This window comes from Primulina tabacum, chromosome 17 (genome assembly GCF_025594145.1).
Source record: "Primulina tabacum isolate GXHZ01 chromosome 17, ASM2559414v2, whole genome shotgun sequence".
Lineage (NCBI taxonomy): Eukaryota > Viridiplantae > Streptophyta > Magnoliopsida > Lamiales > Gesneriaceae > Primulina > Primulina tabacum.
In genome coordinates this window covers 9,388,118-9,415,166 of record NC_134566.1, presented here as the reverse complement: position 1 = coordinate 9,415,166, position 27,049 = coordinate 9,388,118, and the positions used below count along the sequence as shown (strand labels likewise).

Genomic DNA, 27,049 nt, shown 5'->3' with positions numbered 1-27,049 from the left:
ATGTTTTTTAGTTTAGTTTGAGGACAATACTTGCTGAGTCATTGAGCTTAGAGTGGTTGATTTTTGTATATCATTGTCAGCTCTATATATAATAATTCTTGAGCTTTAAGGTAAGAAGAGCGAGTTTCAACCGTCTCAAACACTTAAATTACTTTTAATACCAAAAGCAATAAGTTAAAAGTTGTAAAAGCCCTTTCAAAATTTTTGGCCCAATCATATAGATGCAATGTTCACACCCGAATGAATAATCGATCAGCTGTTTGAATACAAGCCAAAACTGAATCATTTCCAGCATTATTTGGATTCACTTGTATGAACGCTTGAGTCCTTTATCTTTCCCTTTCTGGTTTACTTTCCCACTGCATCAGAACCAGAACTCCCTACGGATGTAAACATAAAGTTTCCCGATAGAATGGCTTCTTTATCTGTAGATCGATAAAACTAAGATTGTCAATTGGGAGACAATTGAATCAGACTCGCTACAATCATGGTAATAAATTAAGTTCAAGAAATAAACATGGGAACAAACTTTTTAAAGAATTAGAAGGACACAATTACATGTTCCCCATTTATGAGTGTTCCACATAAAGCATGAATTCGAATCTACATATTGACAATCATGTCTAAATGATCAAAGTCTTTTGATGATGCAGGAGGCAAAAAATATGCTACAGGCTTGAGTCATAATCGAATCAAGTATGTAGTCCTCGGGGACATTTGCAAGCATGCCAAAAATTGAATAAATATTTATGAGTTGAGTTCCTTGACTTGAAATTAGCTAATCGGCAAGGGACCTTTTCTAAGCAATTTTAACAGATTGCCAGCATAAAAAAAAAGCTCCCAAATAAACTAACAAATAGATGGGCACTTTGGCTATTCACGGCAATAAACATTCTTGCAATAAAAAATTGAAATTCCAAATCATACGCATAACAAGTTGCTTTAAATATGCATCCTAGCCTTGCTTTTCCTATTAACGAATTGTCTTCGTTTAATTTCACAATACGGAGCAGTATCATTTTTTGGTCGACATCGAGTTCATCACATTAAAAACTGTCAGACTTATCAACTTTTGTCTCCAAATTCAAATTTAGTCAGTTTCATTCCATGCTGAATGGCACAATAATAAAAATCTTATGTAGACTCAAATCGGCATGAATAACTGGGGGTATACCAGTTAATGACAGACAGCTAGCTTCCCGTTGAACATACCTTGTCATAGCCTGGAATTACAAACGGAACTATAAGCATGGGTGACCTTTCATTAAGCTTCAATGTGATAAAGTTTGAATACAACGGCCCTTCCCTCAAACGATTTCAAAGAAAATGGAAACAGCTCATATCAGAAAGATGAATATGAAAAAATGAGATCATTACACATGCAGGGTTAATAAAATAGGCAATACTCCTTTTCAAATTCACAAGTAACTAACCTTGGGAATCATGTGGATGACGAGAATCTCATTAATATTAACACCAACTTATAGGACCTCAAAAGAATCCATCCGTGGAATGAAAATTACTACCCATCAGTTTAAATTTGTCTTTGGGAAACTATAAATATTTCTTTGCAAACTAGAAAAAAGAACATCGAAATAAAAGCAAGATTCTCAAAGGGATCCAATATAAAGAACTTAAATCCGTCATAATAATCAAGAGAATGTACAGAAATTTGTCAAATGTGATGAAATATGTGTTGACTCAACCCATCAAAATAAGTGCAATAACAGCTCGGATCAAACCCAAGAATTGGAATGCAAGTTGAAGCAAGTGCAATTTTTCCCAACTAGCTTTAAAGTGCAACTCAATAATTTGTTTATTTGATAATCATATGAGAAAATGAGAATTAATAATCTAAGTATCTCAATACTAGAAAATTAATAGTGAATCTATGTCGAAACATTATATATGAGAACTTGCCTGGACAGGAAGCAAGGCGGCAGTACTTGGTTCTGGTGAACCATCATCAGAGAACACATTTCTACAATGCAGAGAAACACTAGGATAAGAAAATTCACATGTAACAGTTTGAAGAATATTTTGTTATAAACTCAAATTGAAGGCCACTTCTGCCTTATATCCAAATAAGCAGCAAATATATCGAAATTATATTTAAAATCTTCATCAACAATATTTCAAAATTATTAGATTATATTCCTTACAAAACACAGTTTAGGATAGTAAGTAAAGGCAGGATTCCAAAATTGGAGTAAGTTTGTCATGGTTCTAAGAGCATTGTTGTTAACTAGATATGTGGACAAAATAAAAATGAAAAGTATGCAAAACAAATAATAATAAATGTTGCTGAGTGCCATACTTCCAAATGACAGTTTGCAACTCATCCCGCTTCCCAAGTGCAGCATCATAAGCAACGATATTTCCATAAAATATTTTCTCCAACTCTTTCATCCATTTTATCAGCAACAAGTTTACCTGCAGTGTCAAAGAAAAACCCAAATAGAAAATCATAAACATAGTTATTTTAATTGTTTTAAAGAAGTTAATAACAAACACAGCACTACATGATCAGGCATATATCATCTAATAATTTATGAGTTTTAGATTTTTATTTTAATTAATGTACAATGTTAAACATAATAATTACTTCTCTCACCATTTTATGCCAGACCTTCATAATTGTGAGATCATAGAAGAGAAAAAACGAATGAATTTAATGCAAGTGTACAGATTACCCACCCCGGCTTTAGACACACGCAGTTCCAGGTTATGATTATATATCTCATACAAGTACTGTCCCATTTCAACACCTTCCTTTCCCTCTTCCTTTATCCGGCGCAAACAAAGCCACATATGGAGCACAAGCAAAGAAAACGTTGTTTTAAATGTCTGCTCCAAGCTAAAAGCTGCCAGCAAATAAGAGAATGCTGTCATTGAACTTATAACAGTAAATGTTGACAAAGTGCATAAAACGCAATTAAGGTAATAATTTTGCATTGGGTTCAAACATTACATGAGAATCTTTGAAACATTAAGAATCCATGCAATTTAAAGAAAGTAAACTAATTAATTTCAGTCTCCAAATCACGTTAATTTCCAAGAAAACAATTCAACTGTTAACCCCAGCTTAATCCATCTCTCCTCCCAGACCTTACAGAACGCGCAGCTTTGTAAAAAATTCATGCATGATGTAGACAAGGGAAACAAGGAAAAAGAATTCAAAAGAAATGAGGAAAACATCTCATCCAAAAAAAAAATGTTGCAACAAGGAATGCTGTGAGAAATAAACTGACCATCATAAATAGCAGGTTTATCAACTTGATAAGTTACACGACTGTAAATAACATTTGCCCGACGAATGAATTGGCTTTGTTTGCTGTAGAACAACATCAATTTGAGGATGAACCGCTTAACACCCTCATAATTAGGGTCTTCAACTCTATATCGTGAATCACTAGCCAATGCCAATGAACAAGGCTTGGACCAAAACATCCGACTCAGATTCACCTAATGGAATAAATATGATAATGTAAATCAAGTATCATGAAACATTTGATAACTAACGTGGATGAGGAAACAAATAAAATTACAAATACTCATAAGTATAGCATCAACCATATGGTACACGACTCCATTCCCAACTCATGCACTGAAAGTTTTCTCTATGTTCTCACTAGTCCATTCACTTTGATACGGTGATAAATTGTTGACTTGATCCCACATATTACACTTATGATGGTGTGATCCTGGATTAACTGTGAAGCTTTAATATCACGGAATTGTTTCTACCTTATGCACCGCAGCCGTTTAGTTCAAATTTTAGTACATAATGATAATACAGAAATCTACTGCATGAAAAAATATTTAACCCCGTGGCAAGATGCTTCAATATTGTTATCAATTTCTTAATTGTTGTCAGTGAACCGAACTTTCACTAAAGCACTAGTTATCAAATTACTATTTTTGGATGTCCCATACCCTTTGATGTAACTAAGCTTCAAGTTCCATTTTTACCTCAAAATTAGAACACCCCTCCGTTCCCCTTTGAAAATGAATAAACACATACTCCAACAATAGGAAATTCGGCCATTTACGAACAATTAAGTGCTCTCGTTCAAAAAAAATAAACAAATAACAAGTACACACACCATAAAACCATATACATAATCGAAAAAACAAAATAAAACAACAACAGTTACGCATTTCGATACCTCCGTTTTAACAATGCCAGTTGTCTCAGTAGAATTAGCAACATTTGCCTCCACAGCAGCAGCAACCTTCGCATATTTTTGAAACGAACAAAGGGGAAAATCTCTCCTCACAACTTCCGAGAAGTTTTGTGAATTGTTAGCTCTCCAAATACGGCCAGCAACTCTGCTCCACCGCGGCAACATTTGTTACCCAAATTGTATCCTAAAGAAAAATAACCAAATATAGTGAGCATGGAACTAAACAGGAAATACCAATCATCCTGTGTATGATGGAAATGGTAAACTTGGATCGGATAATACTGATAAACGAATGAATTACATGTCCTGGCAATAGTGCAGTGCGATTGAATTAGGGTTTTTGATCGCTTTTGAGGAAGGATATTGGGAACTAATCAAATCAGACTATTGTCGACATTTCTTCGATCCATCCCCCCTGAAGTTTAGCATAATAATTGGAAAACCCCAACTGTTTCAGTAATCACATTCGGCCCGATCGAACCGAGTTAATTGAATCTTTTTTCGATCGGACCGAATCCACGTTATTATTTGTTTAAACGAAAATAACCTAATCGAAAAAAATCCGATTATTTCTATCGGTTCCGAATCAACTATATTTTCAAAAATAAAAATAAAAACAAAAATAGAAATACGTGGACATAATCACGATTAGGGTTAGAAAAAATACAGAATTTTCGGTATATCAAAATTATTGTACCAAAAAATACCGAATTTACCGAATTTTTGGTATACAAAAGATTTCGGTACGGTACGATAACAATACCGAATTTTTGGTTACGGTAATGGTATGCAATTTAAAAATTTTGGTATATCCTGAAATACCGAAATACTGAAAAAAATATATATAAAATATATAATATATAAAATAATAAATTTATGAAAATATAAAAATGTGTAGTTTTTTGGTATAAAACGGTATATACCGATATTGTACCGAAATCTCGGTATACCGTACAATTTCGGTAGAATCGGTATGCTAGTTATATATAATCGGAGAAAATTTGGGTATGGTATCGATATGAATTTGCTTATACCATAATTTTCGATATATTATATAATTTTCGGTACGATACGATATATCATCTCTAATCACGATGTACGATTCGACTAAAAGGTTTTCTTCGATTCTTTGGAAAGGGCGAGAAGATTTAGGCCTATTAGGGGAAAGGTTTTCTTTAAAGCTGGCCCAGGAAACCAAAGTCCAATCCTATAGTCTAACAAAATGGCCCTATATATAAATTGAAAATGTTTAAAATTAAATCTTTTAGTAATAAAAACCAAAATTGAATCGATTTGACCGAATTTTCAAAATATTTAAACCGAATTTCGAACTAATTCGAGTCGATCGGTTAATTTGATTTAACCGAACATATTTGTTCACCCTTAGCAATCGATATTGAATTGTTGGAACACTGAAAATATATGTTACCTTGCGAATGCAGGATATTTTTACGGGATTAAATAATAATAGTTTTTTTATATCAAAAAAGTGATTATGATCAAGAATAAAATTTAAGATGAACAATGATTGAAATTTTAAATATTAGAATTCAGAATCGCAAAATGGATCAAATAATAATTTTGTTTGCAGCCACAATTTTATGATTCTGCTGCCTTTATCAATGGATGTCGGAAAATCAGAGCCATCGGTTCCATTGAAGTATGTGGTTATGTTGTGTGGAAGATGTATTAGGATGATTTATTAATGTTATTTATATTTTTAAATAAACATGTTAAATAATTATTACGTAGTAATGTTAAAGACTAAATTAAAAAGTATTTAATTTTATTTAATAGATATCTGATTTTGTTATGTTGATACTCAATTTTGATGAGAAAATATTCGATTTTCCCGTGTTCACCATAAATGAAATATGTATTGATGTTGTTATTGAAGATGTACTAGGGTGACTTATTTATTTTATTTATTTTTTTAATATAAACATGTTAGGTATTCATCATGAAATACAATGAAACATTAATTTGACCAAAAAAACATACTTAATATGTGTCAATAAAGTCTTGTGTTATTTAATTTTGGTAAGAAAATAATCGATTTCCGAGTGGTCACGATAAACGGAGTCAATGTTTGTGTTGAGTTTTTAGTACTTCATTATAGAATACAATTAATTATGTACTTCATTATACTTTTTACTGTTTTTTCATTGACAAAAACCTTGTGTGAGACGGCCTCACGTGTCGTATTTTATGATACGGATATGTTATTTGGGTCATCCATGAAAAAATATTAATTTTTATTGTGAATATCGGTAGGATTGACCCATCTCACAGATAAAGATTCGTGAGACCGTCTCACAAAAAACTACTCTGGTAGGAAAGGTTATCCAACTCAAAATATAATAGTTTTTTTTTTTAATGCTCAAATCACACGTAGAATTAGCATAGACATATATTTAACTACCTTAGAATTAGACTAAAATACTAGTTGTTTGACATTTAAACATAAGATCTACATCCCCAGATTCATAAAACAAATCAATATATATTTTTTGAAAATAAAAATTTATACATTAAAAAATATCCAAACTTAATACAGAAAAAGAAATTAGGAAGAAAAAAAAACAGATTTTATACACATCTCGTCACTTTCGATTTTAGAAATAGGAGTTTAATTCTGGGCCAAACAAGGAATTTATTTGAAATGAAAGAAATGGGTAAAGGAATTGCAAATAATTTATAGAGGGAATTTATTAGAAATTGTTTTTTAGCATTTTATTAAAGAGTGAGTACGAAAATCGTTTATTTATCAAATACATTAGTTTAAGAAAATTTGACTTTTAATTTCGAACACTACCCACTTATATATATTTTTAATTTATTATAATTTATAAATTTAATCACTTTTTTAAAAACATACTATTTTGCAGACTCTTGAAAAAAAGCTGCACTGCAAAATCCATATCAATTTATAAAAACAAATTTTTTTTTTTAAAAAAAAAAGTGATTCAAGCAAACTTCCAAGTAGGGGTGGACGTCGGGTCGGGTTTCACAGGTTCGGGTAATTCGGGTCGGGTACCCGAAATTTTCGGGTAATTTATTTAGTACCCGAACCCGAATTTTAAAAGGTGCTACCCGACGGTTCGGGTACCCGAAAATTTCAACTGTAGTCGGGTACCCGATTTCGGATACCCGAAATTTTTGACAAAAAATTTATCTTCTTTCTCAATGTATATGTAAATACCTACTCTACACAAAATAGCACAACAACAATAAAAAAATTGTAGGAAAATCATCTTCCAACTTCCAAGCTAAATCATCATCTGTCCAATCAAATCAAAGTACCTGAAATGTTATAATTCTATTAGTTATCTAAGACAATCATTATTAAAGTAGATAAATATAAAGAATTTAAATTTTAAAAATTTACAGTCATCGAATATAATGAATTTAAACTTTAAAAACTTACAATAATTGATTGTTGATGTTTTTCATAATTATATATCAATTATGGTTAAATCATTCCCTGGGTTTGTTAATTATATGCCAAAAATAAAAAAAAAAAACAAATAGATTAGTCATTAGAGAATAAAACATAACCATTAAGAATAAATATAGAAAAGTAAAGAGACAAAAAATATGCCTTTCTCAAGTATTTCGATTTCAGCCAAATCTTCCTCCACGCATATAGGCTTAGAATCCAATCTTAGCCAATCTTGGGTACATACCGAAGCTTGAACTATTCTAGGAGACAATAAACTTCTAAACGCATCCAAAACACGACCACCTGTACTAAATGCTGCTTCCGAAGCAACAGTGGAGACAGGAATAGCTAAGATATCACGTGCCAATCGAGAAAGAATAGGAAATATGTGAGAATTGACTTTCCACCACTGAAGGATGTCAAAGTTTTCCGGGCTTGACTAGTTGCAACTTCATGAGGTTTTTTTTTACAAGAAGCAAAGTGATTCTGTAAAGGTCGAGTCCCATGTATTCTTGGATCTGCCTTAATCTCTCTACAACAATATTTGCACCTACCTTTTTGCACCTTGTCACTTTCACAATAGAATTTTTCAAAGTGTTCCCAATATTGTGATCTAGAGGTCATATCTTTCCTAGCTCTCTTTTTAGACTCGGGTTTCACTTCATCTTTATCACCATCATGATCTAAATTTTCCACACAATCAGCATCATTGTTCTGGTTCTCATCAGCATTATCAGCTTCTTCCATTAGATGATCTATTACACTCTCCATTTACACAATAAATTTCTGAAATCCAAAATATTCAATAAGGTAACCCGAATAATCACAAAACAAAATCTTGCACATTGACAGTTCACTGGCCGAATAATCACAAAACAAAATCTTCTTGCACATTGACAGTGAAACACAATTTCGGCATTTTAAAGAGGAAACAAATCCAGTGAAACTAAACCATTCATCATTCATACAGTGAACAAAAGCCTAAGATTCATCTAGTGGGAACAAATCCAGTGATACCACCAGTGAACAAATTGTATACACACACATTAAAGAGGGAACAAATCCATTTATTTACTCAATGCACGATCACCTTCATCATTCATACAATCATAGCAGTGAACAATTCATACAATTCATACATTTATTTTGTAATAGATATACCAGTGAACAATTCATACAATCGTGCACGAGCACCTTTTCCAATTTGTATGAACAAATATTAAAAATCATTCTATTATTTATTTCCTCCAAGAAAAAGCCTAAGATTTACCGTAATGATATATTTTCAATAATGCAAGTTAAAAGAAAAATTACCAATTCATACCTGAGAAGAGGCGGTTGACTGGCCGAGAGCTGAGTCGCTTGGTGCAGAAAAAAGTCGGGAGCTTGGTGAAGAAGGAAGAGGCGAAGAGCGAACTCAGCGAAGAGCCGCAACTGTGGCCTGTGAAGAGTCGAAGACAGTAGAGAATAAAGAATTAGGGATTTAGTTTTTTTTTTCTTTAACTTAAAATATAAAACAATATAGAATATAAAACATTATATATATATATATAATATTTCGGGTACCCGTTTTTTTTGTTTCGGGTAGTAAATTACTACCCGACACCAACCCGACATTTGTAAATCGGGTTCGGGTAGAAACCCGAACATGATTTTGTGATTAAAAAAAAAAAAAAAAAACCGACCCGATCGGGTCGGTCGGGTATCCGATAACCGAACGCAAACACCCACCCCTACTTCCAAGTTAATTATCATGTTATTTCATAAATACTAGTATGAATTATGAATGAATAATAATACATAATATCAAATCAAATATTATCTTGATATTTTTTGAATACCAATACATATTATTCATGAACGATGATGAAATAAAAAAATATAATGAGTGAATGCTAATAAATAACATTGTAGGTCCGACATCTTATAATGTGTGAGAGTTATTAGTTGATTGGACGGAGCTGTGTGCTACCCACATTGACACCTAAAGTTTGAGCACGAGATTCTAATATTGGCTAAAAACTTGTGTGAGACGGTCTCACGGGTCGTATTTTGTCAGACGGTCTCACAAGTCATATTTTGTTAGACGGATATCTTATTTGGGTCATCCATGAAAAAATATTATTTTTTATGTTAAGAGTATTACTTTTATTTTGAATATCAGTCGTCAAAAAATTGGAGCGTGAAGTGCATGCAATTAGATCCATTGTTTGGGGGGATTCATAGTACTATTATCAATTAGAATAATTTATGGTTGGCTTTGGTTGGACTAAAAAAATGAAAAATTATATCAATGTCTGATATCGAGAAGGTGTATATGTTGTTATTTGGCTTTTTACATTATGCCTTATATATGGTTGTAAACTAATTACATTTACTTGGTTTTCCACTTGTTTCTTGGAGGATTATGAACATGTCGGACATATGTTGGATTTGATTACTGTTTAAATTAAGCGTGTGATTATTGCAATGCATTCCATGTTTAGTGTAGGCGTCCGAACAAGAGTGCTATCAATCCTATAATTTTTTCCCATTATTCTTTCCTGATCAGAATATAAATTATTTACTTCACACATGATCATTACCCTTTCATTGAATATGTCCGGGATATAATATATTTCATGATTGTAAGCTTCCGAAAAAAAAATAAAATACAAAAGCGATAAAATCCTCACCAAATTCAATATCTTTTCACCAAGCAAACAAGACACCAAGAAAATGGATCCAAAGGCTGCAAACCAAATTCAATAAAAACAAAAGGAAGAAAAAGAAAACAAATTCCCTCGACTCTCTCTTATTACAAAAGAATCCCTTATCAAAAGGGATATCTCATTTCCCAACACAAACATTACAAAAATTGTATAAAACATTCAAAAATCAACCTTAGAACTCATTCGTTAGTGGTATGTGCTGCACGATGCATGAATACATTACTGTATACGGTCCCAGCCAATCCTCCGCCAATAAGTGGCCCGACCCAATAGATCCAATTGCCGGAGTAGTCCCCCCACTAACCACGGCGGGTCCAAAAGATCGGGCGGGGTTCATCGAACCACCGGAAAACGGTCCAGCGGCCAAGATGTTTGCACCCACAATAAATCCAATAGCAATCGGTGCAATAGTGTCCAACGAGCCTTTCTTCGGATCAGCTGCCGTAGCATAGACTGTGTAGACTAATGCAAATGTGATAATTATTTCCATTATAACTCCTTCAACGGCTCCAGCAGCCACACCATGGGTTGGGATAGCCTTAGCCTGCATGCCCAATATTGATCCCAAGGTTCAGAAACTGATCAGGAATTTTGTTGGCTTCTCCTCTTTTAGATTTTAGAATTTTTTTCAAATTCGTGGTTATTAATAGCTATGCTTTAGAAAATACTACTGTAAAAAGTATACTTCATCGTTTCTATTTTGCTAGAACTATATTTATTTAGGCGTAGCAATGGTCATGCATGCCGCACATGGATATTCAGATAAAATAGCTTCAAATTACACGTGAAATATTTTTAAAAAATATAAAGATTTTATATATATCAATCCTGATTATCGACTAAATTCTTAAGCCTTAACTGTAAGCCATGGCGGAGCCAACACCGGCAAAGACAAAGAGCAGCGTGGATATGAACTCGGCGATGTATGCCTTCAACGAGGAAATGTTGAACGAGTCATCGAATCCTCCCAAAGCGATTCCGGCCATAATTAATTAGAATCAAATACTTATGACCAAGAAAATAGAGATCGGAAGGGAAAACTAAAGGTTACTTATCTTCTGTGGTGACAGCATGACGCACACATATATATACATAAATCTTGAAATCTAATATTTTTTTAAAAAAAATATTTATTTAGAATAGTACTATGACAATAAATTTTTTAATAAAAATTTCAAAAATAAAATTTTTGTTCTGGTTTTTTTTTTCTTGGGATGAAATAAAGATTCTACGCAATATTGGCTTCAAACTCTTCTTTCATTCAGATTCATTAGGGCATCCGCATCCGTAGTCATTAATACATGTTATTAATCTTCCATCTCTTCAAAAAGTATGGGATCCGCGAGCCACATAATCATTATATTAACACTTTCTCATTATTAATACACATTCACATTCATTTAATAGCAACCATCATTATTTATGGATCCCAGTATCCACTTATTTATTTTTTTTATTTTATATTAATTAAATATCTTTCTAATTTTGTTTAAAAATTTACAATAAATATTATTGAAAATAAATAGTATTATTATTTTAAAAATAACTTAATTTCAATATTGAATAAAATATTATTAAAAAATAAAAACAGTTGGCTTTTTTGGAATGATTTATTTTTCAGAACAAAACAAAAAGAATAAATAAATAAATAATTATATATATATATATATATAGTCAAAAGAGCCGTTTGGCTTTTTTGTTCTCTTTTTAAAAAAAGGTAGATGAATTAATGAGATTAATACCGATGAATTTTCATGCTGACATGGCAGTCAAGATTGATAATCCATATATCCGCATTGGTGCATGAATATTAATTGGTGTTAATAATTACCCATTAATGCACCAATGTGGGTGCTCTAAGAAAGAATGGTTATTCTACCTGACAAGGGACCCTATTCAGAAGTGGGAACAACTTGATTTCAGGATCGAAGGATGAATTTTTCATACGCAAATTAGTGATTATTATTTCCAACTTTGAACAAGTTTAAAATTGTGGTAAATCAGTCAATTTATTGAAGAATTTTAATTTTGATGGGAAAATAACGCTTTTAGTCCAGTAACTTGTTCCATTTCGAGTTTCGGTATAAGTAATCAAAACTTGGGTTTGGTTGATGATAACTCTGATTTTTTTTTTTTTGCTATTTATTCTATTTTTTCGGAGTACTATCACTGGAAAATGTTGACATAACATCCGAAATTGTTGATACGTACGATAATATATCAGCAATTAAAACAAAATTGTTGAAAATTAAAAGTTAATACAACAAGATCAAAATTTAACAAGTTACTTAGACAAAAAAAATCCCTAATTGGGATCGTGAAATAATTAATTTAGCGTGCGAATAATGAAACTTCATTATGTACATATGTCGTTTATAATAACCCTTTTAAAGCTATTAATATTTTAATACTTTATGTAATACAAATTCTTGAAAATATCATCATGATTTTAGTCCCATTACCATAAAAACGCGACATTTTTTCTCATTTATGTACGAGATTATAAATTTACGTCACGTAACTAATTCTAACCAATTAATTTTAGTAATTTTTTGACATAAATATCCTATTTTAAAGCAAAAGTATAAATGTATGTTGGGTGCAATAATTATTCATGTTAGATAGATCAATTGAAACGTCATTTTTGAGCTGCTATACAGTTTAAAAAATTTGAGTTGCACTGTCAACACCAGCTATAACTTTTGGTAAAGTATCAAGCGTTCGATCCTACAACTGATATTATAGTGCAATTATAGATAAGGAGATTGTTGGGTGCAAAAATTATCCTGCTGAGTAGACCAATCGAAACGTAGTACTTGAACTGCTATATAGTTTAAAATATTTGAGTTGCATCGTTACCACCGACTATAGTTTTTGGTAAAACGACAAACGTTTGGTCCAACAAAGTCGGTTACACTTTTTTTCTATTTCCGACTTCGGGTTTTTTAAGTATGATTCTTAAAAAGGAAAACAATCAAACACCATTTATTTTGAACAAAATAATTTTTAAGAAACATGAACACTCTAAATGTTAAGAACACACTCATTTGGAGAGATCATATATGGAGCTTACAATGTTCTAGGATAATCGGGTGAAAAGTTCGTATAAATTATCAATTTTGGAGTTATTAATAAATTCTCTGTATGTCTTAAAATTTATGGAATGGAGAAATGTTGAAACTTCTATGTCATATGAACGTATCATTGTCATGAGCAATAACATGTCGAACCTTATAATAAAAATGGTCGGCATGCCTACAAATTAAAGCTACCCCCAATTATACTTAACCACTTCCAATTATCTTTTTTATCATAATTTTTTAAAAGCGACAATATCAACCTTATCCTTCACCAGTATCTTTTTTTTTTCAGACAATTATTACACTTAATGACCTCTAAAGTATTGAGGTGTGCATACAGAAGTCATATGAATCAAAAATCTACTTAGACAGGAGAGTATGCTTTTTCTTATGCTATTTCATAGTTTTTTTCTAAAAAAAATTAATTAAAATAAATTAGATTACACATCAACCCGTCACAAATGAAACTTTTCTACAGTACCTGAGGTGTGCATGCAGCAGTCATATGAATGAACAGAAGAATAGGAATAACAATCTTTTTCTTCACCGCACATCTATAACAGATACAACAAGAACTAATACGGAACGTTGTTGGGGAGGTTGCGTATAACATTACTCTTCATACCAATCTTAGAGCGCATGGCGTCAATACCAGACCGATTCATTGCTTTCATTACCTTCATCCTGAGTACGTGTTCTCTTGATTGCACTGTTGCCAGACCCATGCTCCTATACCTGTGGGTAAATTGTATAATTTCACTTAAATATCCAGTTTATTTTACTTTTAGGAGTAGGAAGTAAGGATCTATCCAATCATTTCACATACCTAGAGGCCAATTTGGCGGCAGTAATGGCGCTATTTGCAGGAGTTGGCCGTGGTTTCTGGCGGTAATATATTAAAAATTCTCTTGAACCGATCATTTTGGTCAGGGTTGTGCTGCCAATTCTTCGGGTAATAATTAACTCAGAGCCACCACTACCAAGTTCAACATCTTTCTGCATGTCATCAACCACAACCAGCTGCTTTCCTTCCTCGTCAACAAAACTTTATACGCATGAACAAAAAAGAACCAACTAGGTTAGGTTACAAGTTCGCATGTATAATTTATTCATACACAACTACGTAGTTTCTTGGTGTTATAAAAACCTGCTGCTATAATCATAAAACACTTCTATCTCTGCTTCCTCCTCTTCACTTCCATCACCATAATGCACTTTGCAGTGGCTTTTTGCCTCCATATGCTTCCGAACGGCTTCGATACTGGAGAATGGATGACATCTCTCATTGCAATACAAACACATCAAATCCCTTTTAACCTGTGTGGGTTCAGGCATCAAGATTTAAACTTTAAAGAAGCACAAAAGATAAAACTAATGAAACACCGTGAACAGTTGGAGAAAATAATATAGTTGAAAACAAAATTGTCCTTGATATAAAAACACATTTAATACCTTGAGGCTGAGATAAGTAAGAAGACCTTTAGGATCCTTCAGATACTCAATGTCAGGTATGAAGAACCCATGTTTCTTGTGCATGTGAACCATACAGTTCTCCACTGAATCATGCTCTAAATCACACATAAAGCAGCAAGTTGCATCCAACTTATAATCATCCTCATCCATATCATCATTATCAGGACTCTCGTTCACCCTGAGTTCGGCCCTAGAATCACTGGCTTCACCAGCCAAGTCTTCCTCCATATCATCCACCTCTTCCCATTCACTCTCTTCACTATCGTCATCCTCCGGTACCGAACGATGCAAAGGCACCTTTGGAACACGTGGAAGTGGCTTAATAATTGTACTTCCCTCATCTTCGCCAGTTGTTGATTCAGAAGAGCGTGATAAGTGACTCTTAGATTTTAGATGTTGTTCGTGGGCTTTAGAACTTCTGTATCCCTTTCCACAAAGTCCACAACTATACAGGAGGGGAGTTTCATCTGATTTCTTTTTCTCTTCTGCAAGTGCAGATTGTCTAGCTAGAAAAAGTGTTTCAGTCACTCCAGGAACACCTGCAACCTGAACGAAACCAGGAACTTAATTAAAGCATCAGGAGAAATTTAAGAAACATACAGCAGCAGAATACAGATACGTTGGCTCTGGAGCAATACCTAAGACAAGAATTTCAAATTATTCAATCGTGGAAGACAAGTAAAATGTCCATACTAACAGCTACTTGCTTTCGCACTCAATTTAACATGAAACTATAAGTGAAAAAAAAAACATGGGCGATCATGATCTTACTCAAAACACCAGCTTCAAACAAAGGCGATAAATAACAGCACCTCTAAAATTGAGCGCTGTGTTTCTACAATAAAGTTTTATATCATCATGTCAATCATGTATTTGGTCGAGTAATGAGTGGCTAGAATATCTTGTTCATAAAATAAGCAAGTACGGAACTCTTCCTAGAGTTCCAAACACAGGCAATCCATATCCTTCAAGTTCAGACATCCTGTGTTCACGAGTAAGCTGTTCCAATTCAAGACAATATGCTGAGTTTTACTTTGATCATGTGCTTTCTTCGTTCATATAAAATATCCAACTTTTCAGTCTCTAATTACCTCACATTACAATATTGAATATTCTTCCACAAATAACATCAAATGTCAATTTTTTTACAAACAGCTTTCTTTCTATGATCATTATCTGCGGTAGAGAACCAATCATTAACCAATAGTCATCATAAATTCATACAAATATGAGCTCCGTACAATAAGCAACACATCAACAACTTATTAAACAAAAGCCAAAAAAGAAAAGAGTCGTTCTTTCACCACTTATAACACATGAAATATGATGTGAAGTATCGAGTAAAAGAATCCCATAAATATAAACAAAATCAAACACATACAATAAGATTATGAAAAGGAATCGACGGCGGCTCACCTTCCGTTTAAGATTGTAACGGTGCCACTCAGATTTGTAGTGAAGCTTCTGCTCAGAATCGTCGAGGAATTCCTTGTTGCAAGCGTTGCAAGTCAATCCCGGCATCCTTTGCTCTGTTATCTGGTTTTTTTCTGGAAGAAATATATTGGGTTCCAGGTTAATTTAAGGGAGATTAGGGTTTTTATTTTAACCGACATTTTGTTTGGCGTCCCAATATTCTACACGTAATTTCTTAACAGTATATTATTATTATATATAATATTTTTTTATAATTCATTTGATTTATATTTAAATGAGGATCAAAATATAATTTATACTATCTATACTATTTTATTAAGTTTGAGACACTTAGAGAAACTAACTTTGGTTTCATAGTCTGTTTTAATATTTATATATATTAATAAAATGTTAAAATTTTAATGTAAATTATATATAGTTTAGCGGATATAATCATTTTTTTCTTGAGATTTAGGTTATAAGTTCAATTCCTATTGAGATCGTTTTTTAATTTATTTTATGATCTCAATAGAAATTGAACTTATAACCTAAATCTCAAAAAACAATGACTATATTCGCTGAGCTATATATAAATTGCATTAAAATTTTAACATTTTATTATATATATATATATAAATATTAAAACAGACCATGACACCAAAGTTAGTTACTTTAATGTCTCAAACTTAATAAAATATTATAGATTATTATAATTGTTATATGTATATATATTTATATATATGTGTGTGTGTAAAAAGTAAAAATTTATGGTAAAAAGTAAAAATTTCAAACTCATAAAATATATTAAACTATACACTTTATAAAATTTTCTCTATTCAATTGTGTTTTTTCTTCTGAGAGGTCTATTTATAGATTTTTTTTTGGAAATAATCCAAAAATAAATACATAATTACATATATCATCACAAACGAATTTTCAATATTTATAACTCTTATTTTCAACACTCAATAATTTCAACTCTAATTTTCAATACTCCCCTTTGTGGTGATGATCATGATACAATGATTATCTTAATCACGTGTTTTTATACAGTCTCGTTAAAAACCTTACTAGGAAAAATTCATTGAGATAAAAACCATAGTAAAGGAAAAAGAGTGCAGTCACGTAAACTCTCTCTCGTGTTAATACGAACGATTCTTTACAAATTTCGTAGATTGCGCATCCCAAAATTATATATATGCTTTCTGAATATTGTAGTAGGAAATGTCTTTGTAAAGAGATTTGATGAGTTTTCACTTGATTGAAAGTAACGAATATCAATATCTTTATTTTTCTCAAACTCTTGGTGAATGCGAAGAACTTAGGGGGAATATGTTTAGTTATGTCGCTTTTTATATATCATTCTTTCATTTGAGCAACACATGCAGCACTATCTTCATATAGTGTCACAGGCTTCTTGTCGAATGATAATCTTAAGGGTGGGCATAAAACTCGAAAAATCGAAAAAAAGCCAACCGAACCGAATAATTCGGTTTAAATGGTTCGGTTTTATATGTTTTACGGTCGGTTATGGTTTTAAAATTTATGAAATTCGGTTTCTCGGTTCGGTTTTCGATTTTAATCCCCCGAAAAACCGAATAATCGAACCGACCATATTATTTTTAAGTATAGGGTTTTTATGTATAATGGGCCATATTATTGTTAAGTATAAGACTTTTTATGTATAATGGACCTATTAAGATTGAAGAACTTGGTATCATTTACCCTCAATTTTCAATCCGATCGTTTTCTCTTCTTTCTCACCACTCACCAGTCGACGTTTTCTTTTCCGTATATTCTTTAATTTTTTCATAAGATGATTGATGTTCCATTCAAGCTGGTTGACACCTTATTATCATTCCTATTACTGAATATTCCGTTGGATTCATGCATTTTTCGTGTTTACATGCTTAATTAGTTATATATTGTTATTATATTTGTATGACATGTTTGTACACAACACAGTTTATAATATATATCTATAATATATATAAAAAAGATTAAGACTCACAAATTAAATGTTTGAAAAATACTATGATTTAGATTTTAAAGATGACGTATAATTTTATTTCTCAACAAATTTCAGCTAACCGTATATAACCGGCAATATAAACCGAACCATATTACAAAAAAACTGAACCGAACTATAATAAAATGGTTTGGTTTTGGACTAGAAATATTCGAAATCGAAAACCGAAAAACCAAACTGTTGTAGAGTAAAATCGGACCAAACCAACCGTTGCCCACCCCTAGATAATCCGCATAAGATTTGGATATTTTGGGGCATTGATTTTAGCCACGCACATTCACGGCTTGCTTCATGTAGTGCAATAATATCGGCGTGATTTGAAGAAGTTATTAGTTGTTACGAATGTTTGTTTCTGTGAACGCCAAGAAATTGTAGTGCTTTTGAATACAAAAGTCCCAAGTCTGTCTTTCCTCGCAGATAACGGAATATATATTTAATTTCGTTCAAGTGTCTCTTTGTTGGATATGAGCTAAATCTTACCAATAAATTTAGAGCAAAAGATACGTCTGGTCTTGTACAATTTGCATGATACATAATGATACCAATAACACTTAGATGTGGTACTTCTGGATCAAGAATAATTTCATCATTTTCACATGGACGGAATGGATACATAATGATACCAATAACACTTAGATGTGGTATTTCTGGATCAAGAATAATTTCATCATTTTCACATGGATGGAATGGATCTTTTTCTATGTTTAATTATCTAACAATCATTGAAGTACTTAAAGGATTTGATTTATCTATATTAAAAAGTTTAAGGACCTCTTCTGTATAATTTGATTGGTGAACAAATATTCCACATTCTTTTTGTTCAATTTGCAAACCCAGACAATATTTTGTTTTTTCAAGGTCTTTCATTTCAAAATTTTCCTTTAAGTACAACACAACTTCTTGAATTTCCTTATTCGTTCAATTTTTTTTAAATAATTAACATATACAACAATAATTACGCATCTGGATGTTTATTTTTAATGAAAACGCAAGAGCATATTTAATTGTTTACATATCCCTTTTTTATTAAGTGTTCACTTAGCTTATTATACCACTTTCAGCCGGATTGCTTTAACCCATATAATGATCTTTGCAATTTCACACACACACATATATATACACTATCAAGTGATCCGATAAGTAAACTGTGACAACATCCATAAGACGTACTTCTAAATTTTCAGGTACCGTCAAACTAATCAAATACCGAAACGTAATTACATCCATAACGAGAGAATATGTTTCTTCATAATCAATTATAGGTCTTTGAGAAAAACCTTGTGCAACAAGTCGAGCTTTATATCTTACTATTTCATTTTTCTCATTTCGCTCTCGAATAAATACCTATTTGTATCCAACAGGTTTTACAATTTCAGGTGTAAAAACTATAGGTCCAAAAACGTTACGTTTATTTAGTGAATCTAATTCAACCTGGATGGCGTTTTTCTATTTTATCCAGTACTGTCGATTTTTACATTCACCAAAAGATTTTGATTCATGATCTTCATTGTCATTTATGATGTTAAATGTCACATAGTAAGAAAATATCTCATCAATTTCTTTTATATCTTTTCGGTTCCATATTTTTCTAGTATTAATACAATTGATAGAGATTTCACGATTCTCGTCAGTTTGTGGTTCTAACATAACATTTTCATCATCATGTATTTCTGTCGGAATATCATTCTTTATTTTGTGATCATCGTGTTTCTCTGTGCATTTTCTTTTTCGATGATTTTTATCCTTGAAACCGATTGGTATTACACGCTTCAATCGTTTTATGACATTATGAGTGTCTTCAATTCGTTTCTTTGGAATTTCAATTCGAGCAGGGGCATTTACAGCATGTATATATGATTTATTTACCCCTTTTGTGTCTATAAATGCATCTGGTATTTGATTTGATATTCTTTGCAAATGCACAATTTGTTGTACATCTTTTTCACATTATTTAGTTCTTAGATCTAGATGTAACAATGATGATGTATACCATGTAATTCTTTTTTTTTCGATATGTTTCTTTTCTTCTCTAACATTAGGAAGATTTCCTCATTAAAATGACAATCAGCAAAACATGTTATAAACACGTCGCATGTCTGAGGCTCAAGATATCGAATGATTGATGGACTATCATAACCAATATAAATTCCGATCTTTCTTTGAGGTCTCATTTTTTGTTCGTTGAGGCAGTGCAATAGACACATATATCATACATCCAAAAATTCTCAGATGAGAAAATGTCTGGTTTTTTACCAAAGACAAACTGCAATGAGGAGTATTTATGATATGCACTTGGTCTGATGCGAATTAATGCAGCAGCATGTAAAATTGCATGTCATCACATAAAAACATGGGGTTTTGTTTTCATAATCATTGGTTTAGCAATCAGTTGTAGACATTTAATCAATTATTCAGCTAATCCATTTTGTGTATGTACATGAGCAATATGATGCTCAAAAGTGATTCTCATTGACATACGATAGTCATTGAAAGTCTGAGAAGTAAATTCATCAATATTATCAAGTCTAGTTTTCTTGATTGTATGATCAAGAAATTGATTCCACAATTTTATTATTTAAGCAAGTAATCTTGCAAATGCCACATTCCGAATTGATAATAAACATACAGGTGAATATATGCTAGAGACATTGATCAATACCATAAAATATCTAAATGTTCTACATGGTGGATGCATTGGCCCACAAATATCACTCTGAATACGTTCAAGAAACATGAGTGATTCAGTTTGGATTTTAGCTGGTGATGGTCTTATAATAAGTTTTCTAAGAGAACATGCTTTGCATTGAAATTGATTATTTGAAAGATCTTCAGATCTTTCGGTGGATGACCATGTGTATTTTTATAATTCTTCGCATCATTGTTGAACCAGGATGTCCTAATCGATCATGTCAATTAATCAGTATTGAAGAATTATCAACTACCATGTTTGATTCAATTGGACTTGTATATGTATAATGTAATCTAATAGGGAGCATTGGTAGTTTTTCAACTACATATTTTTTCTGATATATATGTGGTAAGACACATATATTTTTTATTTCCTTCATTTATTGTCTGAGTATCATACCCATGAGAATATATGTCATTAAAACTCAAAAAATTTCTTTCGATTGTGGTGAATACAAAGCATCATTTATCATAAATTTTTTACTATTAAGTAACAAAAAATGTTTTTTAATACAACCTTTTATTAAGTCTACATGACCTGATATTGTATTCACCATTGTTTTTGTGGGTTTTAGTTCCAAAAATATCTTTTATCTCGGAGAATAGTGTGCGTTGTACCACTATCAAGTATGCAAATTTCCATGGGACTAGTTCCTTGTTTAGTTTTGTTTATAACATTTTTCATATTTGAACTTTTAAAAAAATATGCAATAAAAAATTTACTGACAATACATATGTAATTTATTGGAAAATATAACGCATGTCATAATTATGCAATAAAATATTAGCATATGAGCACATGAAAAATAAAATAACATTTATATTCCACCAATATATTGATCATTTTCAGAGAAATAATTCAGAAAATCTGTAGCATCAAAATTAGTTGAATCACTTAAATGGTCACTGTGTTCAGTGAAGTTGGTCTCATTTTCTTTTCCTTTTATTGATTCTTTATAGAGCTTACAAAGGCGTTCGGAGGCTCGACAAATACGAGACAATGTCCTGGAGTGCCGCATCTAAAACAAGAACTTTCAAATCGTTTTGAGTGATTTTCATTAACACTCATGTTCTCATGATGTCTTTTTAATGGGTGGTTTGTGACGTCTTTTTGAGATGAATTATAGAAGTAACTATCTCGATTGTTTTCAAAATCACGGCCCCGACCACGACCATGACCATGACCATTTCCACATCCACCTCCACGACCTAGATTTCGACCTCGACCAAATCCTTGTCTTTGACATTGATTTTGGTTTCCAGGTTTAAATTAATTTTTACTTACAACATTTAATTCTGGAAATGTTGTTGATCCAGTGGGTCGGAACTGATGATTTCTCATTAGCAGCTCGTTGTTCTTTTCCGCCACAAGAAGACATGAGATAAGTTCAGAATATCTCACAAATTCATGCACTCTATATTGTTATTGTAGAGTTATATTTGATGCGTGAAAAATAAAAAATATTTTTTTCAAGCATTTCTGATTCCTCTAACCTCATGTCCACAAAATTTTAATTGCGAGATTATTTGATACATTGTCGTGTTGTAATCACCGACTTTCTTAAAATCTTGGAATATTAACGTATTCAATTCATCACTGGCGGTCGGAAATATAACTTCTTTTATATGTTCAAATCTTTCATTTAATCTTTTCCGTAAAGCCATGAGATCTTTTTTAATGAGATATTCACATTTTATTCTCTCATCTAGATGCCGACGCAAAAATATCATAGCTTTTGTTTTTTCTTATGATGATGAGGTACCATTTTCTTTAATGATATCATTTAGACCCAATTAATCAAGATGCATTTATACAACGAGATTCCATAGCATATAATTTTTTCTCAGTAATGACGAGCACAACAAATTCGAGTTTTGCCAAATTTGACATAGTGGTACTATAAAAATATCAATGCATTTTATTAGTTAAGTTTTAAATATATTAATATGACAATACAAAGTAACATATATATTATAAATACAAGCATTCTTAAAAATAAAGAAAAAACACGGGGCATATATTCTCCGATAAATACAAAACTAGTGAGTATAATAACCAAAATAATATACAAAATAACCTTGAAAGAACAGTGTTCTTCTTCTTCGAAAATTTCGATGAAGAAAATTTTTAGGGAAGAAGAGTAAGTTTGGAGTGATTGAATGTGTTTGTAAAATCATATTTATAGGGTAAAAACTAGCCGTTTATGACCGTTACAAAATTTTAAAAAAATAAATGTACGTATATGTAAATTTTATGGTAATAATATGATGTATATACTATTAATCGTGTTTAAATAATTATGTATATCACATCAAATTATTATAAGTAGTGTAATATATAATATAATCACATCACGTTATTATAATGAGGTTTCATAGACTCCTTTTATATAATAACATGATATTACATATTAAATATATACACAATAAAATAAATAAACAGTAAAATAAATATTCTTATTTTTTAATATTGTTACATTTTTCTTGTGTTTTGGTGCTTGACAAAATATGGAGAACCTTCGAGTATCGTGCTGATAACGTGTTAAAAATAAAAATTTATGGAAAAAAGTAAAAATCTCAAACTGACAAAATATATTAAACTACAAACTTTATAAAGTTTTCTCCACTCAATTGTGTTTTTCTTCACAAATTGAGAAACATTTTTATAGAATTTCTTTGAAAATAATCCAAAAATAAATATATCATCACACATTAATTTTCAATATTTACAACTCTTATTTTCAATATTCAATAATTTCAACTCTTATTTTCAACAATATATACATATAGTTATTTATTTTTAATTTGCTATTAATCTCAGTTCGACACTCAATTATAATAAATATCTCCATACGCAATTAAGCCCAACTCAAGAAAAAGAAAATCTGATATTTTCTACAATTTTTAGTATGATTTTATTTATTTTATGGATATTTAATCACACTTTAACATATCATTTTTGTAACATGAGCCTTAATTATATTAAAATGAATAACTATAAATTTTTTAATTGAAACGAAAATGTGAGAATAGGTAGACCACGTAAGGGCGTAGCGTTGTCAGAAAATGAAAAAGTTAACGAGAAGAAAGAATTGGGAAGTTAAAAGAAGAAGACAAGTCCACGTAACTCGAACCATTTCTATATCTTTTCTTTATTAATAAGTGAACGAGTGAATTTCTGTCAAAAACATATTTTATTAGGCTATCCCTTTATATATAACTAGTGACAATTTGAATACGTTGAGTGATTATATAGTTAAAATATTTATCTAAATGTGACAGTTTTTATTATTATCAAATTAATGATTTTTTGCACTCTTTTTTTTAGATATGATAGACTATCTAAAAAATTGAAAACATAGATAAATATTTGAAAACATAGTTAAATGAGGGTATGCTTGTAATTTAAGTAAGACTTAATGAAATCAATTAAAAATTTGTCAGCTGAGACATAACTTTAATTAAATATAATCAGATAATAGAAGATAATAAGAAGGCGAAATATATGGATAATTAATGTTGTTATAAATAAGAAAGTGTAATCTTAAATATCAGTGCAAATACTTCTAATATTAGTTAACTTATTGAAATATGTAAACCATCGTAGGTGGTAAGTTTTTTCATATTAGGTGTACATGTCATATTTTAAATTTGTGGCCAAAATAGATTAAAAAATTTATCATCACATATTCAACCAATTAGGAATGTGATTCATTATTTATGGACACAATCATAAGTTATGCAACAATAGGGCAAATTTTGCAAAATAAATTGTATCAGACATAAAATGTTTGCTCGAGACGTTCAAACTCGTTAGAATTTAACATATAAATTGTTGTTATTATTTTTTGAATATACAGATTTATTATGTATATTTTTCATCAACATGTTCACGCTCATAATATTTATTTGTTTTCAAATCAATGGAACATATGCACTAGTATTTGTAAAATTTTAAAAGTTTTTGATGATGCTGGTGACCAATTATCCGATATTTATTAGCATATTTCTCATTTAGTTTTAACACATTGTTGCAAAATTGCATATATTTTTAGTGAACGTATTAAATCTAATGATGATGATTTAGTTTAATGTATTTATGTCATGAAAAAATGGAAAAAATGTTTCTTTACAAATTCCTGAAATATTTTTATATGCTTTTATTTTAGATCCTTGACTTAAATTAGATGGCTTACAAGAAATGTTAACATTATAGTATGAATCTTTAGACCATGTTACAAAAAAAGTTCCTAATATCTCATTGATTTTGTTTAATATTGAAACTCATTTACATGATATTTATACTCAATATAACACCGAATATGGTAGATAATATGTTTCACATGAAACATAATCCACTACCATTAATAATATTACTTATAAACTTACCTAAAACAAAATTTTTTTTAAGAGAACGAATGAAACGTGCATGAGGATCTTCAAGTTCCAGTTAGAATCGTGAGAATTATTTTAATACTTCTTTTGATTTTAGTGATTCAAGTGACGAAACTGTTTGAACATCCTATGTTCGAAATCTTGATTTTGATGTTAACAAAACTTGTTACTTTGTTTCTAACAAAATTACCTAGCGCGTAGAAAGCTAAAACTGATCGGGTCGCAAACTGATCAGTTCCTAAAGCCAAAACGGAAGCTGTCGAGAGGCCAACTGATTGCCAAAATTGAACCAGCCCAACTGATATATCAAAGAACAGTTCAACTGATTGTTCAGCTGATAGGTGATTCAACTATAGACCTTCAAAAGTCGGCCAGCTGATGAATAACTCCACTGATGAAGAACTCAGCTAAACAAAAGAACTAATACAGTTTTGACTGATTTCACCATATTATCTCAGAAAACTAGTTCATCAGAACAGTTCAGAGCATCAGTTGCAACTGAGATGGTCGCATGTCACGACAAGACTATCTAATGAAATTTAGCTAAACACGAATATTTAAGGTACAAGCTACAAGCTACCTTACAGACGAAGATACAATAATGAATGTTGCAGCAAAACTGAAAAGAGAAAGCTTCCAGAGCAGTTTTCAGAATGACAAGCCATGTCCTAAAGAAGCACATGCAAATGCAATAGACATTATTATAGAGTCTTCATGTACAGTCAGCTGAGCGCCTATAAATACCAGACCAAAACCGCTGAAGATAATAACAACCACCACATCAACAACAATAAGAGAGGAACTACAACTGAATTCCAGTGTTTGAAGAAAACAGGGGGCACACTCGTTTCGCATCAGCTTACAGAAGCAGTTACCCAAGCTGTGTGAGAACACCTTCGTGTTATATTGATTAGATCATTTCTCAGACATAATCACTCAAATATACAGAGGGTTGAGCTTATTGTTTAGCTGAGTGAGTCTTCATACAAAGACATTAAAGATTGTGTTTGAAGTCTTGGCATAAAGACGTTAAACATTATGTAGATTGCAAGGTACTTCATGCAATCTTAAGTGCTAGGAGTTCTAGTTAGGTGCGGGTGATGCTCTTCTGGAGAGGGTTTGTACAAAGAGTTGTATAAATCAAAGTCTTCAAATGGATCCTACCAAGGTGGTAGAATGGGTGACATAGGAGCAGTTAAAGTCTCCAAACATCCATAAACATGTGTTGTGTCCTTAACTGTTTAACTATTGTTCTAAAACTGATTTGATCAGCTCAAGCTAGAATCCGTTCAGTTCTTTCCATAACTGAACTGATACAAGCCAAAACTGATCTCCCCTTAATTCAGTTATTCATTTTAAACACAAGCTAAAAGCTTTAAACTGTTCATTTTTCTTAACGAAAGATTATTTCCATTATCTTCCGCTTGGTGTGAAAACCAAACTCGATTTGATTTATCGATGTATTCGTTTTTAAAACACAAGCTATTGCAGCTTATGGAAAATATTGTGTTTGAAACACCTTCAAGGATGTCAAAACCGATCCTTCAGAAACTTTTGAAATTTTGCGATGGTTACAAAAATAGAAAAACAAATATATACAATTTTGTCTATAATAGCAAAATAAATTCTAA

General features: G+C 31.4%; 3 protein-coding genes and 1 pseudogene across 6 annotated transcripts in view; all 4 read right to left on the bottom strand.

Annotated features, from left to right (window-relative positions):
- Positions 1 to 25,052, bottom strand: part of LOC142530384 (large ribosomal subunit protein eL15) — a 94,760-nt gene extending 69,708 nt beyond the window's left edge. Inside the window, exon 1 of the mRNA XM_075636205.1 lies at positions 25,049 to 25,052. Within this exon, the coding sequence (XP_075492320.1) occupies positions 25,049 to 25,052 (4 nt within the window). The remainder of the gene's footprint in view (positions 1 to 25,048) is intronic.
- LOC142530864 (uncharacterized) lies at positions 86 to 4,603 on the bottom strand. 4 transcript variants are annotated; one of them, XM_075636743.1, is made up of 8 exons: positions 4,489 to 4,603; positions 4,170 to 4,371; positions 3,252 to 3,465; positions 2,698 to 2,864; positions 2,318 to 2,433; positions 1,921 to 1,981; positions 1,175 to 1,223; positions 86 to 425 (listed from the first exon to the last, which is right to left on the bottom strand). In XM_075636743.1, the coding sequence occupies exons 2-8, from the start codon at positions 4,350 to 4,352 to the stop codon at positions 349 to 351; spliced, it is 867 nt and encodes a 288-aa protein (XP_075492858.1). In that variant the 5' UTR covers positions 4,353 to 4,371; positions 4,489 to 4,603; the 3' UTR covers positions 86 to 348. The 4 variants fall into 4 exon arrangements, with proteins under 4 accessions (XP_075492858.1, XP_075492861.1, XP_075492859.1 ...); XM_075636746.1 differs by having other exon boundaries at positions 1,213 to 1,223; XM_075636744.1 differs by having other exon boundaries at positions 4,470 to 4,584.
- LOC142531693 (aquaporin TIP2-1-like) lies at positions 10,298 to 11,555 on the bottom strand (annotated as a pseudogene).
- Positions 13,800 to 16,487, bottom strand: LOC142531585 (cytoplasmic 60S subunit biogenesis factor REI1 homolog 1-like). The gene is made up of 5 exons (XM_075637775.1): positions 16,310 to 16,487; positions 14,873 to 15,439; positions 14,568 to 14,737; positions 14,247 to 14,465; positions 13,800 to 14,155 (listed from the first exon to the last, which is right to left on the bottom strand). Exons 1-5 carry the CDS (start codon positions 16,412 to 16,414, stop codon positions 13,996 to 13,998), a joined length of 1,221 nt encoding a protein of 406 aa, XP_075493890.1. The 5' UTR covers positions 16,415 to 16,487; the 3' UTR covers positions 13,800 to 13,995.
- Positions 25,053 to 27,049: the final 1,997 nt, after the last annotated feature.

Excerpts from the sequence above, each read along its gene's own strand:
- LOC142530864 (XM_075636743.1), bottom strand. The coding sequence starts at position 4,352 with ATGTTGCCGCGGTGGAGCAGAGTTGCTGGCCGTATTTGGAGAGCTAAC. Across the intron at positions 3,466-4,169 it reads CTGGCATTGTTAAAACGGAG|GTGAATCTGAGTCGGATGTT; the intron begins GTATCGAAATGC and ends TTATTCCATTAG. Across the intron at positions 1,224-1,920 it reads CCGCCTTGCTTCCTGTCCAG|GCTATGACAAGGTATGTTCA; the intron begins GCAAGTTCTCAT and ends TTGTAATTCCAG.
- LOC142531585 (XM_075637775.1), bottom strand. The coding sequence starts at position 16,414 with ATGCCGGGATTGACTTGCAACGCTTGCAACAAGGAATTCCTCGACGAT. Across the intron at positions 14,738-14,872 it reads TTACTTATCTCAGCCTCAAG|GTTAAAAGGGATTTGATGTG; the intron begins GTATTAAATGTG and ends GAACCCACACAG. Across the intron at positions 14,156-14,246 it reads GCCGCCAAATTGGCCTCTAG|GTATAGGAGCATGGGTCTGG; the intron begins GTATGTGAAATG and ends ATTTACCCACAG.